Source organism: Kogia breviceps, chromosome 13 (genome assembly GCF_026419965.1).
Source record: "Kogia breviceps isolate mKogBre1 chromosome 13, mKogBre1 haplotype 1, whole genome shotgun sequence".
Classification (NCBI taxonomy): domain Eukaryota; kingdom Metazoa; phylum Chordata; class Mammalia; order Artiodactyla; family Physeteridae; genus Kogia; species Kogia breviceps.
The window spans coordinates 43,507,634-43,525,328 of record NC_081322.1 but is presented as its reverse complement, the minus strand read 5'-3'; the positions used below and the strand labels follow the sequence as shown (position 1 = coordinate 43,525,328).

Genomic DNA, 17,695 nt, shown 5'->3' with positions numbered 1-17,695 from the left:
TAAACTTTACCTTTACTGTTTTTGATATATTACTGTCGCAAGGCTGAATGTAGCACAGTCTTTTCTCATTTCTCATTTCACAGTTGCTGTTTTCATTGGTTACCCTATTAGATATGCCCATCCCACATGTTCTGGAGCAAGGGGTCCACTTTGTTGCTTGCACAAGACATTTTCTTTTCCAAATAAGTGGGAGATTCCTGTAAGCTAAAGGAAAGGAGGAAGGAGTGCATGTGTATAAATATATATGTATTCATGTAGGTAGATAATTTTTAATCGTTATTTTTAAGCTAATAGTTAATAGATCTGAACTTTATATAAAGTAACTCAGAATAAAATAAGCTTATGGTCTAATTAATCATTATCTTTTTCCCACTCCCCAAATTATCTTTCAATCAAGTATTACGGTGCAGTATCTTAGGAGGACTAAAAATACTTTATCTTTGAAAAACTGAGTAAAGTACCCATTTGCTTCTTTCTGCTTAGCCCATCCTCTGAGAACTAAACAAGCTTATGCTTTGATGGACATCTGCCTTTTCCCTGGTTCTTGCCTCATGCTTCATGTTATTTTCAACAGATGTTGCAAGAGACATTAGTAGGATTAGGGAATTCAAGATATTAATCAGAACAAGGTGGTCTTACTGTTAAATTTCGTGATGTTAAAATCTACAATACAAAAGTTACATTTGAGAATTCAGCTATCAGTGAGACCAGTTATTCTCCACTTTTTAAAATCTAGTCTTTTAGAAAATTCTCTACGTTACACTGAACTAACCTAAATACTTACACTAAGTCATGAAAAACGTGCAATCTATTTTATTCATTCAGCTTAACTTACATTCCCTATGGTATCAGGCCTATGGTATTCCCTCTGTTGTCTAGACATTTCATATCACTTCGGAATGCATGGACGGATCTATGGGTGAGTGGGTTGGATAGACAGAGCCCCCCCCCCTCCACTGCCTGCAGCTTAGGAGAAACAAGGGAGGGGAAGGGGGTGAATAATGAAAATATAAAGAGTGCATAATAATTGTTCCATCTTGTAAATCCACGGGGAGCTTCCCTCTTGTTCTGCTCATGAATGAATCAGGCACTTGGTTCACTTTAAGCAAACTAATTGGTTCACTGTCTCAAAGCATTTCCTTCAGGTTAATATGCATCCTAAAGTGGGTGCTTTGGGAGTAAGGTGGAGATTTGAGTCTGCAATTAACACAGCAAAATTCAGGCTACATTACTTTAAAATGTCAGTTTAAAAAGGAACCCCCCCCCCCAAAAAAAATGCCTTCTTGATAGGGAAGAGTCACTTTGAAGTATGTGCTATCTTTGAATAAAATGATACTTTGATACTGTTGTGTTATTACAGTAGAATCTTGCCATTGCACATAGAACTGAGGGAGAGGAAGCAGAAAAATGGAGATACCTGGAAGGTAGGTGACAGTTTAAAGACCTCAGCACGGGAAGCAGGTTAAAAGCGTGGCATGCATCTGCAATAAATAAAGGTAGATTAGATTATTATATTACCAAGAAAGTTAAGCCAAGAGCTGCAGTTCAGGAATCTGCTTAACATTCATTATAAAGGTCAAGAAAACTAGAAGAAATTTTCAAAGTGTACAAGTTCAGTGTTTGGTGAGCAGTGAGAAAAGCACAGGGGCATTATGTCATTGCATGCTTCCTGCTGACCAAGCAAAAGCTAGATTCCAACCGTAGACTGGAATTAATTAAGTATATAAATTACTATCACAAATACATCTTAAGGGCTTCCCTGGTGGCGCAGTGGTTGCGAGTCCGCCTGCCGATGCAGGGGACACAGGTTCGTGCCCCGGTCTGGGAAGGTCCCACATGCCACGGAGCCTGCACGTCCGGAGCCTGTGCTCCGCAATGGGAGAGGCCACAGCAGTGAGAGGCCCGCGTACCGGAAAAAAAAAAAAAAAAAAAAAATACATCTTAAAGTATGTGTGTGTCATTGTGCTCAACTTTGAAAGCAAACTCCTGTTTGGGCCCATAAGTACAGTTTCAAAGTTAAGCAGAGGAGAAACATTAAACTGAACATATACTTCCTTTGAAACATATCTAGGCCTATATTTTAATTACCAGAGAGCACTTGGGAGATTTTCTCATTTTTTGTAGCAAAGTACTGACCACTAAGAATGACTATCTATGCCTCCTCCAACCAGGTTCCAAGTGAATCCACTGAAACTGCTCTGACTTCACAAATGAAACCAACTTGACCGTGACCCAAAGGCCTGGCCTTGGGGACAACTGCTATTCTACGGTGGTCTCACCAGGGAGGTTCACGCATGGGTTCTAAGAACTTAACACTGAGTCACTAAGATCCAATGCAGAAAATCAACTGTTCTTGTACCTTTGTTAAAAAAAAAAAATTTGGCTTATATTTTCAAAAGTTTTAGAGCATTAGCAATATCACATGGTTAGCTGAAAACCATGGATGGTGAATGCCTATTTGCCGTAACCTGTTAAAGTTTTTTGAATTAATTAGCATAATTGGAATCCCAGAGGATGTTCCTTTAAGAATTTGTTTTTAAAGATCTAAGACTCATTTCTCTGATTATAGTTGCTTTTATTAACTATCCACATAAGTGAATTTAGGAGTCTTTAGCATACATATGTATTCCATATTTCCATGGCACCTTTCATTTACTAAGCTCCAAATTTCAAGCAAAAGGCATTCTTAATTTTTGGATGAAAGCACAGATGTGAATAATAACCAGGCATCAATATTGCCCTTTTTGAGTCCTTCCTTACCTGTGCTTCATCTGCTGGCATTTTTGAAACTCCTGTCCCCAGAAAACCCTGGCACCTAAATAAGATGCTAGCTTAGAGCAGACCAAACTACAAGGTTTGTGAATATACTGATGCCAACTGTAAATGGCCAGGTGCTCCAGATGAGTAATAAAGATTCTCATTACAAGTGTCTGACTACATACATACCTGGGTAACCTACTTAAAAATGCCTGTGTGCACATTTATTTAGAGAAGTTGGTAATTGTTAAGCTTCATTTTCAGTGAATGAAAGGGTAATTTTTTAGTAGTTTTATCTGTTTTTAGAAATGTTTACAAATCAATGTACCCTCAAATATTTTTGATCATAGCCTTCCATTTCTGCTTTTACCACATGGAAAAGTTGCCTTTGGAAATTTTTGGAACTGGATGGTTCATACATCTTGCCCATAATAGAACAATACAGATAAAAGTTTTTCCAGGCCAGGGTATATGTGGATAATATTTGATCAGTTTTCCTGAGAAGAAGTTAAATGGAAATAAGTAGAGGTAGTAAGAGTTTAGAAGAGTTTTCCTGACCTAGTAGAGCTTTCAAAAACTGGAATATTTGGGGAGTTCACTAGTGATCTAGTGGTTAGGATTCAGCGCTCTCTCTGCCGTCGCGTGGGTTCAACCCCTGGCCAGGGAACTGAAATCCCATGAGCTGCGCAGCTAAAAAAGAAAAAAAGGAAAAAATCTAAAACATGATAAAGTTCCCTTTTCACATACTCAGAGCATACCTGCCTGAGGTAGAGACTGAGTATGATGGCACACTCACACTAAATCTCACACTGATCACCAATCAGTAAGTACCTACCTAGTTCCTATGGTACATAAAAGGAACATGAAAGAAAAGCAGGCAAAGTCATACATGAGAGAGAGCTCTACTTATGAGTACCTGGCATTGTTTTGTAGCTTGTTGACAGCTGCTGTTGTGATGACCCCAGGCCACATTTTGACTGATCGGTCTTCTTCCCACCTTTAGCCCCTGAGCAGTGCCTGTCAGCCGGCTTTGGTATGAACAGAGGTGTGCATCCAATGGCCCCGCTCACACAGAGGCAGCTAAACAGGGCATTGGGCTGAAACACTTGGCCATTATGATAATGTACCCTGTTAAACTCACATCCCACAGCTACAAGGTCTGAAAAGAGAATAGAGCAAAATCACCAAAGAAGCCATAACTGATAGTCTAGACTTCCAGTTGTAAACCATAGAGTAAATTGCTATCTCCTTTATGAAATATCGTTCTCAATTTTTTAGGCCACATCTGAAACCTCCTTCACAGAACATCTGTAAAAGGTGAAAATGAGACATTTTCATTATATCGTAGATTATCAGCCCTGAGTAGTCACCTTCAAAATTAAGACCCTGTTCCCTGTTCTTGAGCAAAGTTAATTAAAAAAGCACTATGAGTATAGCACCGGGATAATGACTGTAAACCTCAGAGCTGGGTTGATGGCTGGTGAGACAGATATCCCCAGATGCCCAGCAACAGGCTGGGATATATTCCTAGGAAGTTAGGATAAGCGAATGGGTGAAGAGATCATAATTTGTTTACAGTACTGCACAGTAACTGATGACCTTTCACAGAACTGGAAGGTCAAAACCTTTTCAGAATACTAAGATGTGACTGACTTCACTGTGTTGACATTTGTACTGATGGTGCAAAAGCAGCCACTGCTGCTTTTGAGTCACGCTAAAGCAGCTGGCAGTCAGTCACTATTTTTCCTTGCCATACACTTGTACATAAGTGTACTGTTTTTTAAAGTTCTTAGTTCTACCTAAGAATGTCCTTAATGACAGTAAAAATTACTAATTTTATTAAATCTGAGTGATCGGGCTTCCCTGGTGGCGCAGTGGTTGAGAATCCGCCTGCCGATGCAGGAAACACGGGTTCGTGCCCTGGTCCGGGAAGATCCCACATGCCGCGGAGCAACTAAGCCCGTGAGCCATGGCCACTAGGCCTGTGCGTCCGGAGCCTGTGCTCCGCAACGGGAGAGGCCACAACAGTGAGAGGCCCGCATACCGGAAAAAAAAAAAAAAAAAAAAAAAAATCTGAGTGATCAAATATCATGTCCTTTTAATATTCTGGGTGACAAAACAGGAAGTTACATAGAGCCTTTCTCTAGATATTGTACCAAAGTACAATAGTTATCTCGAGGAAAAGCACCTATGTTATTGTTTGAGTTGTGGGCCGAACTAACCACTTTTTTAGTGGTAATTTCCCCTGAAGAAATGATTGACAGATACCTCATGGTTATTCAGACTCGGGTATTTGGCAGACATTTTCTTGAAAATCAACGAAACGAGCCTGTCACTTCAAGGAAGACAACTGACAGTACTTGTTGCCAGTGACAGAATTTAAGCTTTTGAGCAAAAATTAGAATTTTGGAAAACTTGTGTCCACCACTGAAATCTTTATAGCTACCCAATATGTAGACTTTTCTGATAATTTTGGTACTAACTAATGTGATTTTTAAAAACATCTATATAACCAATTGTTCCAAACTGGTATTTTCCAAATAACCAATGCATGGTATTACAAAATTATACATGAGGAAAAGCCCCATTCCAAGTGGGTCTCTGAATAGAGGAATGTATTTTAATGTCACAGAGTTTGAAAAGTTCATTGATTTGGTTTCCGATTCCACATGATTAGCAGTGATGCAGCTAATTTTTAAGAAACTCCACTTCTCAAGTTTTAATATAATATGAAAAAAGAATATTCACAATTATCTGAAAAGTCTGTTAAAACATTCCTTCCTTTTCCAACAACATATCTGTGTGAGGCTGGAATCCCTTCATATATTCCAAACTAAAACAACATATAGCAATATATTGAATGCAGAAGCAGATGTAAGAATCTATCTATCTGCTGTTAAGCTAGACATTAGAGAGATTTGCAAAAATGTAAAACAATTCCACTTCCACTCTTCTCTAAATTTCTTTGTTTTTAAAGTAAAATTTTTTCACAAATAATATATTATTCTTATTAATTTGCAATGGGTTTATTTTTAAATGTATTAGTAAATATTTTTAAATTTCTAATCCATTAAATACCAAGAGATAACTCACATAAACAAAAGCTCTTTGGGTCCTCTTTAGTTTCTAAGACTAAAGGGATCCTCAGACCAAAAAGTTTAAAACCCATTGTTCTATATGATGAATCAGCACATTCTCCGTAAAGTTATATCTTAAGCCTTTATAGGCCATTCGGTCTCTGTTGCAACTACTAGACCCTGCTATTGTAAAGCAGCCACAGACTACATGTAACTGAACTGGTGTGGCTGTTCTCTGATAAAACATTATTTACAGAAACAGACTGTGGGGCGGATTTGGTCCCTGAGCCATAGTTTGTGACCCCAGTGATAGATCATCCTCACCCCCAATCCTCATGGCTGTGCTCTGTTACAATACTCATCACGTTGTACATAAAATTACTTGTGGAAAGATCTGTCTGACACAATAAACTTTGATTCCGTGAGGGCAGGAGCTGTATCTCTTTTTTCCCTGTTGTGTCCCCACCTGCTGGTCACAGTGTCTAGCTCAGTAGTGGATGCTCACTAAGTGTTAGGTTAATGAAATACCTTGCCTGGCACTGTTTGGGAGAAAGGGGTAACCTGAATGCCAGAGTCTGATAGATCATGTTTTACCTGTTGAATTTCCATAAGTAATAGCTAACACTTTTGAGAATTTACTACATACCAGATATTGTGTTAGGTGTTTGGGTTTTGTGTCTTCATTTCATTTGATCCTCCTAACAACTCTACAAAATAGGAAGTACATATGATATAACTGAGGCACAGAGAGGTTAAGCAACTTGATCAAGGTCACTCAGCAGACAGAACGCAGAATTTGAACCCAGAGCCTACATTCTTAACCAATATACAATAGTCAAGTGCTAACAGGGGCATCAGGCTATCAACTTGAACTGTTCCACACATTCAGTCCAACTCTAGAGATGTGCTCTCATTCCATACTTACAACCAAACTTCTGCTAGTAGTGTTCCTTCCCACTTAGACTTTTCTACAGAGTAACTTAACCACCCAGCTGACATGAGTATTTCTCTTCCCTTAGAAATTTTATTTTTTAATCTTCAATAAATCGGTATCCTGAATTATTGTCAAGGCATAGGTTTAGATGGTCTCAAGCAGTCTCCAGAGCTAAGGCCCATAAAGCTGAGGATCCTGTTGTGATGTGGGGTGCCCCTACCTTCTTTTTTACAAATGTGCTTCAGTAAAAAGTATAGTAACTTGGGCTTCCCTGGTGGTGCAGTGGTTAATAATCCGTCTGCCAATGCAGGCGACATGGGTTCGAGCCCTGGTCTGGGAAGATCCCACATGATGTGGAGCAACTAAGCCCGTGCGCCACAACTACTGAGCCTGCCCTATAGAGCCTGCGAGCTCTAGGCCATCTTCCACAACAAGAGAAGCCACCGCAGTGAGAAGCCCGCGCACCGCAACGAAGAGTAGCCCCCGCTCGCTGCAACTAGAGAAAGCCCGTGTGCAGCAACGAAGACCCAACGCAGCCAAAAAATTTTTAAAAATAAATTTTAAAAGTACAGTAACTTGATGGTTAGTTGGGAAGGCTGAGATTAAAGCTGTATGTCTGAATACTAGATATACATCCTTACTTTATTATTATTTTTTTTTTTTGCAGTACGCGGGCCTCTGACTGCTGTGGCCTCTCCCATTGCGGAGCACAGGCTCCGGACGCGCAGGCTCAGCAGCCATGGCTCACGGGCGCAGCCGCTCCGCGGCACGTGGGATCTTCCCGGACCGGGGCACGAACGCGCGTCCCCTGCATCGGCAGGCGGACTCTCAACCACTGCGCCACCAGGGAAGCCCTACATCCTTACATTTTAAAAAAGATTATTTTTTAGTCACAGAAAAGGTTGAATTCAGATTGCTTCTGACAGTATTAACGAAAGCTGTCATTTGTAGCACTTTAATGAGTCAGACTGTTTACATAATTTCTCCTGTTTTTATCATTAAAAGCAATTACCTGAGAAAAACTTCAAGATCATTTCAATGCAATAAAAGTTAACAGGTTTCTGAATGTGTGTGTAACATCTGCTCATTTCACGTGGTGTCCGTATATGAGAAGGCTAGTCTCACTGGTGCATGGAAACTAAACCCACCTCATATTTAGTCACATTAAGCTGATTATTCCAAAGTAACCATTGCAGACAAAACTCCTGTCTAGACTCCACATTCGCCGGCCAGTGCAGAAGGAAACACTTACATGCACACACTCCAGTCTCGTACCTAGGCCCGCCTGCTGAGTAGTCACAGTACAGCCCTTTGTGGGGGTCGCAGAGGTCAGCTTCGTTGCAGGTGTCCCCTGGTTGCCTGGCACAGATTTTACAGCATCCACAGCCATCCCTCAGCAGGCTCACTCCAGGAGGGCAGCTGGGCTTCTGGTGAGCGCACTGACAGGGCCAGTGACAAAACTGGTGACGATGGTGCACTTCTGCTACCTCACCAGGCCTTCCTTCGGGTGCCGTGTCTAACAGCCCAGTGCCCCTGGCCCTGCAGTAGAACTTCATTTGACAACAAAGGTGATGTTAGAAATGGTTCCTCAAACTAATTTCAGAGGTTTTCTGGAAATAGATTTCCCCCAGAGTACGAGAATATAGTCTGGTGAATTGTAATAATAATAGTATCTATCAGTATTTGACATGATCACTCGCTCCTTAAACTCTTCTGCACTCAGCTTCCAACACATGACTCTTACTCCTCCTTTCTCACTGATGGCTCCTTCTCAGTCTCCTCTGCTAGTTCCTTCTCATCACCTTCATCTCTAAACAGTGAAACCCCCTGTGGGTAAAGACCTCTGAAGTAACTTCCCTCACTGTATCTCATATCTCCACCCAGGCCTCTCTTCTGAACTCAAACTGCCTACTTAACAGATCTCCACTTAGATATTCGACAGGCATAGCAAACTTCACGTGACCAAAAACAAACTCCCAATTCTCCCCTGCAATCTACTCTTCCTTACAAGGGAAGGAGAGAGGCAGGTGTGTCCGAGAAGATGTGATGCTAGAAGCAGAGGTAACAGGATGCTGCTGCTGAAGTGGGGCGTCACAAGCCAAGTAATGCAGGCAGCTTATAAAGGCTGGAAAAGGCAAAGGACAGATTCTCCCCTAGACTCCCCGGAAGGAACACAGCCCTGCCTTGATTTTAGCTCTGTTTCCAGACTACAGATGCCAGAACTGTAAGATAATAAATCTGTGCTGTTTGAAGACTGTAGCAATTTATTCAGTAGCAATAGGAAACAATACACCCCATTTTACAAGGGAGGACCATGGGGCTCTGATTGCTTAACCTGCTCCAGGTCACATATCAGGTAAGTGGAAGAAGAGGGACTTAACACCAGGCAGGCAGCTTCCAGAGCCTGAGCTCTCAGTCCTTACCTTCCTCCCTTCCCTAGGCCAGGTCTTGCCACCAGCCAGCTTTGATATTGAACAGATCACCGAATCTCTGCGTCTGTTTTTCCTCTCTAGCCCAGACGCTCTCCCTGAGCTCACAACTAACTCATTCATCTCTACGGGGTATATCCCACTTTGGTGTCCCACAAGCCCCTCACTTTCTCCCTCCCCACAAGAAACTGCTCTCGGCTAGTCCCCATTTTACTGAATGGTGGCATCATCCCCTGAGCTCCCCAAGCCAGGAAGCCGAAATCAACCTCACCTGTTCCATCTCCTTCATCCCTCACACCCGAAGGTCAGCGACCTGCAGGGAAGTCCAAGCTGCTGAGCACAACAGTCACGGGCCTCCTCGTCTCTGGCATTCCTTAGATTCCTTAGCTTCCGGCAAGTGAAAGTGCCTGCGGTTCCCTGCATGTCTGAGGCCGTTCCTTCTACCTGTAACCTTCTTCACCTGCCCCCCACTCCTTCACTGAGTTACCACCTTCTCCAGAAGACTTTCTATAACTTCTCCGTGCTCCCTTTCACCTGTCAGTGTACGGAAGTTAGTGTATAAGTGCCTGTCTTCTCCACTCACCCTAAAGCTACCCAACCACAGGGACTTGAGGTTCACTTGCTGGTGTACAACTGGCACTCAGCACAGCGCCTGGCAAGTAATTTCTGTAATTAACTCTCAATTTTTATCTGATAGAACTGAAGGCAGTTGGACTGATTCAGACATCCTAAACCTCTTTCCAGCTCAAAAACCCTACATTTAAGGGACACCAAGTGGGGAAAGCGGTGGGGTGGGGGATGAATTGGGGGATTGGGATTGACATATATAACTATTATGTATAAAATAGCTAATAAAAAAAAAGTTTGGACAATAAAAAAGAAAGAATCAGAAAAAAACAAACAACAACCCTACATTTAAAAGATTCTGTTTGAAATTCTACCATTAAGTCTTCAGCCTTTTTTCTTACCACTGATGAGACATGTATTCCCCAGAGGAACACTTTCAGCTACTATTTGAGTTGAATATACCATGTGAGAATAGACTCTGAGGATACAGTGCTGGGCTTCTGGAGGAGGAGGGACAATGGAAATCCCAACTGTAGAGGAGCAGAATATCAAGGCTACAAATAGTGAGCTCCTGCTTCACATTCTTGCCCAGGTTCAGACGTGGTTACCAGGGACCCCTTGCCGGGTCCGGTGGCCTCTCAGCTGGGCTCATGGTCATGAACTTTCCGTCCTCTCCTCTCTAAGGTGTTGGACTCTCAACTCTTGGCTTTCATAACACCAGCCCCATGCCCCTACCCAGTTCTACCCCTACCTCTGGACATACTTTCTCAATCTCCTTTGCAGGCTCCTGTTACCCTGCGTTTGACTTGGATCTAAGCTCACTGGTGTTTCGTGACCTTAATGTATTGCTGTTCTCACCCTGCACACTGTCTCTTGACCATCTCATCGACCCCCTTGCCTTCATTTTTGACCCTATGCAGATTCAAATCTAAATTTCCATCCAGGACTGCTCCTCTGAGTGCAGACCCATACAGCTGGCTGCCTACTGGATGTCTCCACTAGAACATCCTACAGGAAAAACTCACGTCCCAAACTCAACATTGCCATTGACAGCTTCTCCATACCCTGGAGATAGGAAGCTAGGAGTCATCCAGGTCATCTTCCTCTCCCTCACCTCCCATAGTCATTTAACAACTAATCCTGCTTATCATCCATATACGCCTAAAACTAGTCACTCTTCCCTCATTTTCACCACTACCAAGTACTACTGCAGTAAGTTCCTAACCGGTCTCCCTCCCTCAAGAATGACTTCAACAAATCTACCACGTCACAGCTTTAAGGAGCTCTTAAAAAACATATCTGTCAGTCCCCAGCATCTCCACACAAAAAAACAAAACAAACAAAAAACACTGTATCTAGTTGTGTAAAAAATGCCATTGGTAATTTGATAGGGATTGCATTGAATCTGTAGATTGCTTTGGGTAGTAGAGTCATTTTCACAATATTGATTCTTCCAATCCAAGAACATGGTATATCTCTCCATCTGTTGGTATCATCTTTAATTTCTTTCATCAGTGTCGTATAGTTTTCTGCCTACAGGTCTTTTGTCTCCCTAGGTAGGTTTATTCCTAGGTATTTCATTCTTTTTCTTGCAATGGTAAATGGGAGTGTTTCCTTAGTTTCTCTTTCAGATTTTTCATCATTAGTGTATAGGAATGCAAGACATTTCTGTGCATTAATTTTGTATCCTGCAACTTTACCAAATTCATTGATTAGCTCTAGTAGTTTTCTGGTGGGATCTTTAGGATTCTCTATGTATAGTATCATGTCATCTGCAAACAGTGACAGTTTTACTTCTTCTTTTCCAATTTGTATTCCTTTTATTTCTTTTTCTTTTCTGATTGCCATGGCTAGGACTTCCAAAACTATGTTGAATAAGAGTGGTGAGAGTGGACATCCTTGTCTTTTTCCTAATCTTAGAGGAAATGTGTTCAGTTTTTCACCATTGCGAATGATGTTTGCTGTGTGTTTGTCATATATGGCCTTTATTACGTTGAGGTGGGTTCCCTCTATGCCCACTTTCTGGAGAGTTTTTATTATAAATTGGTGTTGAATTTTGTCAAAAGCTTTTTCTGCATCTATTGAGATGATCATATGGTTTCTAGACTTCAGTTTGTTACTATGGTGTATCACATTGATTGATTTGTGTATATTGAAGAATCCTTGCATCCCTGGGATAAATCCCACTTGATCATGTTGTATGATCCTTTTAATGTGTTGTTGGATTCTGTTTGCTAGTATTTTGTTGAGGATTTTTGCATCTATATTCATCAGTGATATTGGTCTGTAATTTTCTTTTTTTGTAGTATCTTTGTCTGGTTTTGATATCAGGGTGATGGTGGCCTCATAGAATGAGTTTGGGAGTGTTCCTTCCTCTGCAATTTTTTGGAAGAGTTTGAGAAGAGTGGGTGTTAGCTCTTCTTTAAATGTTTGATAGAATTCACAAATAAAATTTGTATGGACACACAAAAGACCCCAAATAGCCAAAGCAGTCTTGAGGGAAAAAAACAGAGCTGGAGGAATCAGACTCCCTGACTTCATACTATACTACAAAGCTACAGTAATCAAGACAATATGGTACTGGCACAAAAACAGAAATATAGATCAATGGAACAGGATAGAAAGCCCAGAGATAAACCCACGCACCTATGGTCAACTAATCTGTGACAAAGGAGGCAAGGATATACAATGGAGAAAAGACAATCTCTTCAATAAGTGGTGCTGGGAAAACTGGACAGCTACATGTAAAAGAATGAAATTAGAACACTCCCTAACACCATAAACAAAAATAAACTCAAAATGGATTAGAGACTTAAATGAGACCAGACACTATAAAACTCTTTGAGGAAAACATAGGAAAAACACCCTTTGACATAAAGCACAGCAAGATCTTTTTTGACCCACCTCCTAGAGTAATGGAAATAAAAACAAAAATGAACAAATGGGACCTAATGAAACTTCAAACCTTTTGCAAAGCAAAGGAAACTACAAACAAGACGAAAAGACAACCCTCAGAATGGGAGAAAATATTTGCAAACAAATCAATGGACAAAGGATTAATCTCCAAAATATATAAACAGCTCATGCAGCTCAATATTAAAAAGACAAACAACCCAATCCAAAAATGGGCAGAAGACCTAAACAGACATTTCTCCAAAGAAGACATACAGATGGCCAAGAAGCACATGAAAAGCTGCTCAACATCACTAATTACTAAAGAAATGCAAATCAAAACTACAATGAGGTATCACCTCACACCAGTTAGAATGGGCATCATCAGAAAATCAACAAACAACAAATGTTGGAGAGGGTGTGGAGAAAAGGGAACCCTCTTGTACTGTTGGTGGGAATGTAAATTGATACAACCACTACGGAGAACAGTATGGAGGTTCCTTAATAAACTAAAAATAGAATTACCATATGACCCAGCAATCCCACTACTGGGCATATACCCAGAGAAAACCATAATTCAGAAAGACACATGCACCCCAATGTTCATTGCAGCACTATTTACAATAGCCAGGTCATGGAAGCAACCTAAATGCCCATTGACAGACAAATGGATAAAGGTGTGGTACATATATACAATGGAGTATTACTCAGCCATAAAAAGGAATGAAATTGGGTCATTTGTAGAGACGTGGATGGATCTAGAGACTGTCACACAGAGTGAAGTAAGTCAGAAAGAGAAAAACAAATATCGTATATTAACGCACATATGTGGAACCTAGAAAAATGGTACAGATGAACCAGTTTGCAGGGCAGAAATAGAGACACAGATGTAGAGAACAAACGTATGGACACCAAGGGAGGGAAAGTGGCAGGGGGGAGGCGGTGGTGGGATGAATTGGGAGATTGGGATTGACATGTATACACTAATATGTATAAATGGATAACTAATAAGAACCTGCTGTATAAAAAAATAATAAAATAAAAAAAAATTTTAATTAAAAAAAAAACACTGTATCTGTTTTTACTCCTCATCTCCTTGAAGCCCATCCAGTGGCTCCCCACTGTCAACAGTATACGGTCCAGACTTCTGAGCATCTAAATCCTCTGTGTGCTGGTCCCCGCCTCCCTCTCTAGCAGTGGCACTCAATGCACTCTCCTCCTATGCCATGCACCTGACAAGAGGCACCAGGTCAGTCTCTCCTCTTCTGAGGTCAGGCTTTTCCTCATGTTGCTCCCTCTAATGAAGTGCCCGTTCCCCAAACTTCCCACCTGGGGACACCTGTTTATCTTTCCAGTCTGGAAGCATTTCTATATGATCTCCAAGGTCACAAGGTAACACAGTTGAAAACTAAGGATAAAGAGGAAATCTTGGAATCAGCCTGAGAAAGGGGGAGTATTACACACAGGAGAATAACAATAAGTATGAGATCTGACTTCTCATCAAAAGAAGGAAACCAAGATGTTCTTCAAGAGGTGAGTGGATAAACTGGGATACATCCAGACAATGGAACATTATTCAGTGCTAAAAGGAAATGAGCTATCAAGCCTTGAAAAGACATGCATACCACTAAGTGAGAGAGGCCAATCTGAAAAGTCTACATACTGTATGATTCCAACTATATGACATTCTGGAAAGGGCAAAACTATGGAGACAGTAAAAAGATCAGTGGTTGCCAGGGGTTGGGGGAAGGGATAAATAGGTGGAGCACAGAGGATTTTTAGGGCAGCGAAAATACTCTGTACAGTATTGTCACAGTGGATACATGTCATTACACATCTGTCCAAACTCAGAACGTACAACACCAAGAGTGAACCGTAATGTAAGTGATGGACTCTGGATGGTTATGATGTGCCAATGTGGTTTATCCGTTGTAACAAGTGTACCACTTTTGTGGGGGACACTGATAATGCGGGTGGAGGGGAGGCGGTGCACAGGAAATCTCTGTACCTTCCTCTCAAACTTGCTATGACCCTAAAACTACGCCCAAAAAACTATGTCTTTAAAAAAGGAGGAGGAGAAGGAGAACAAGGCCCCCAGACACAACATTGAAAGAAAAAAAAACTGTCAACCTCAGGTTCTTTCTCCAGTGGAAGTATCTTTTTAAAATGAAGGTAAAATTAAAGACATTTCCAGATACACAAAAGCTGAGAGACATTGTTGCTAGCATACCTGTCTCACAAGAAATACTAAAGGAAGCTCTTCAGTCTGAAGGGAAAATTACAATAGATAGTACTTTAGAAATACAGGAAGAAATCAAGGGTCCCAGAAATGGCAAATATGTGGGTAAATGTAAAAAACTGTATATAATTGTTTCTTCAGACATTTTGATTGTTTTCAAAATCAAAAGCTCAAGACAACAAAAGAATTATCAGAATAACACAACAGAAACAATGAGGGGTCTTGACCACAGAGCTGAGCTTTAGTGTAGCTCTGGGATTGAGGTAACTTTCATTTATTTGATCTTGGAGCCTCAATCCTCCTCTGTAAAACGGGGCTCATAATATCCACTTTGCAAGGTTATTTTGAGGATTAAGATAATGACTAAAGTGCATAGCACAGTGCATGGCACATAGTAGATTTTCTATAAATGGTAGGTATTATCAGGCCCTTACCTTTGCCATTAAGCATAATATGTTCTTGTGGCTCTCTCTCTCTCTAACCCCTTTTTGTGTTTGTTTTTGTTTTTTACTTTGGGCACACCTCTCTCTGTTGGAATATTTGCTGTTTAGGGAGATGCTGTAGTTCTCAGTCAACAAAAATGACAGGGTTTTTTCTCAAGAGAAGTGGAATAGGCATTGGCCACCCCATCTCACCCCTACTGGGGAAAAGCACCCCTCCGCATAACGGTACCACTGACATTCTTGTTATGACCCTTTTAAAATCTTCAATCTCTCCACATATAACAATTTTCAACCCCTTGTTTTCTAAAATACATCTACTACTTACTGCCTCAATCAAATTAACTCACAGACACATCCCTGTATTCTAAATAACCACGTTTCAAAAGCTCTGTCTTCTGGGCTAGCGAAAACCTCCACCATGTAAATAAATCCATAAATAAGTCACCCTGTTTTCATGGTCTTAATAAAAAATACTAACGCAAAGAATTGCTCATATTAAATTAAACTTCCCTTTGGTCTGCTGCGCAAAATACTTAAAAATCCCGTGGACTGATTCCTTCTCATGAAAAGTGAAAAACTCATGGGTTAAGAAAAAAGAAAGAATGTTTTAAAAATATAAATGTTTGCTCCGAAAAGCTCCTTTCCAACAAGGACAGGCTTAGCTGAAGAACGCCACCAGGATCACTTTTTCCAGCGGCTCTGTGTGCGCAGAGGACCACGGCCACCCGCCCGCAGGGCAGCCGTGCCAGCAGACTCCAGTAAAAAATACACCGTATGAAAATCTGGGAGCTGTTCAAACACATCGGAAGCAGGATTAAGTGCCCTTCCCCGAAAGGGAGAAATGTTTTTCACTCTTTCCCGAAGCGAATGAAGCAAAACAGGACTCGATTTGGAGAGGAAAATGGCTCCCTATTCGTCTACAAGTAGCTCCACAAGGAATGCATCCCTCCTGTTTCCCCATCTTCTCTTCCTTTTTATCTCTGACCCGAGGAAACGGGAGTCGCCGCATCCCCTGGGGGAAGGAGTGGTGGGAGAGCCAGGACGTACCTGTGACAGAGCAGCCAGGAGAAGCGTGGAGAGGAGCGGCCCTCGCATGGCCCCGGCCCGGCCGCGCGCAGCCGGAGATGCGAAGCCAGCGCACAAAGCTCCCCTGTCTCTCCAGGAGAAAGGACCCACGCCTCCACCTCCCGGCTCCTGACTTCGCGCTCCTGCTCTCAGACTCTGCTTTCGCTTTCCCGGATCCCTTTTACTGCCCTGTTTACTTTCAGGCGACTCTTCTCATATTTACCTTCGCGGTGGCCTGGAGCGCGCTCCTCCCGGGGCTGAGAAGGGCAGATCAGGGGTGACTGCTGTTTGAGGAACTGTCCCACCTGCTCTAGAGATCGGAGCCCGCCTTGGGCAAAATGGTGAAGTTAGACGCAGTTACCCACCTTGCCCTCAGCCTCTCGTCTGGGTTTGCCTCTCCAAGCCCTCTCTGTGCTGCTTGCTTTCCCCGGTCCTCAAGCACAGGGTACCAGCCTGGCCTCTGTCCACAGCACCCCATCACAGCCTGCTCCGTCCGGGCTTCTCCCTCCGCATGGTAACAGGTTCCCACAGGCCTTCCCTCACTCCCCAGCTTCGACTCACAGTGCCCTGTACTTACCTCTGTTATAACACATACCTCATAGCAGGTGGATTGGGTTTGGGGAAAAAATGTAGATTGAACTCAGGTGGACGCCTGAAGTGCAGGGCCTGACAGAAGCCCCTTTCTGTGGCTGCCAGCCCCATGACAGATGAGAGTAAAGTTAACCCCAATCTTTTGGGGCTAAGATAAGACAATTACACTAGTGGCAATCATTCATTTAACAAATTAAGAATTTTTTTTAATTTATTACAGATTTTTACCCCCCTCTCCTTCTAATTCTCACCTCCCTGGCATGTGTGCTCACCAGCCCATGTCCTCCTGTGTCCCGTTGTGTGTGACCTTTGCTTACCCAGCTTCTCAACCTTGGTCTTTGCCCGTGTGTCTTGACATGCATTTGTGATGGGGCTTCGTCTTCTTGTGGATCCAATGTCTGGTCCATCTTCCTGCCCCCATCCTAGAGACGATTTCTATTCCTTTTTTTTTTTTTTTTTGCAGTACGCGGGCCTCTCACCGCTCGCCGCGGAGCACAGGCTCCGGACGCGCGCAGGCCCAGCGGCCACGGCTCACGGGCCCAGCCGCTCCACGGCACGAGGGCTCCGCGGCACGTGGGATCCTCCCGGACCGGGGCACGAACCCGTACTCCCTGCATCGGCAGGCGGACTCTCAACCACCACGCCACCAGGGAAGCCCCTCTATTCCCTTTGACCTGTTACCTATCCTCCCTTTACCTGTT

The 17,695-nt window shown here is 42.4% G+C and overlaps 1 protein-coding gene across 4 annotated transcripts in view; it reads right to left on the bottom strand.

Moving 5' to 3' along the window:
* The window catches only part of CCN6 (cellular communication network factor 6), a 52,721-nt gene that overhangs the window by 2,563 nt on the left and 32,463 nt on the right, over positions 1-17,695 (bottom strand). The window contains exons 1-5 of one of the 4 annotated variants that reach the window (XM_067011679.1): positions 16,386-16,482; positions 8,021-8,318; positions 3,674-3,916; positions 1,418-1,481; positions 11-204 (exon numbers count right to left, since the gene is read on the bottom strand). In XM_067011679.1, the coding sequence (XP_066867780.1) occupies positions 108-204; positions 1,418-1,481; positions 3,674-3,916; positions 8,021-8,318; positions 16,386-16,433 (750 nt within the window). In that variant the 5' untranslated portion in view covers positions 16,434-16,482 and the 3' untranslated portion in view covers positions 11-107. Of the gene's footprint in view, positions 1-10; positions 205-1,417; positions 1,482-3,673; positions 3,917-8,020; positions 8,319-16,385; positions 16,483-17,695 lie in introns of those variants that run through there. The other 3 variants (XM_067011678.1, XM_059083637.2, XM_067011677.1) reach the window with 3 other exon arrangements.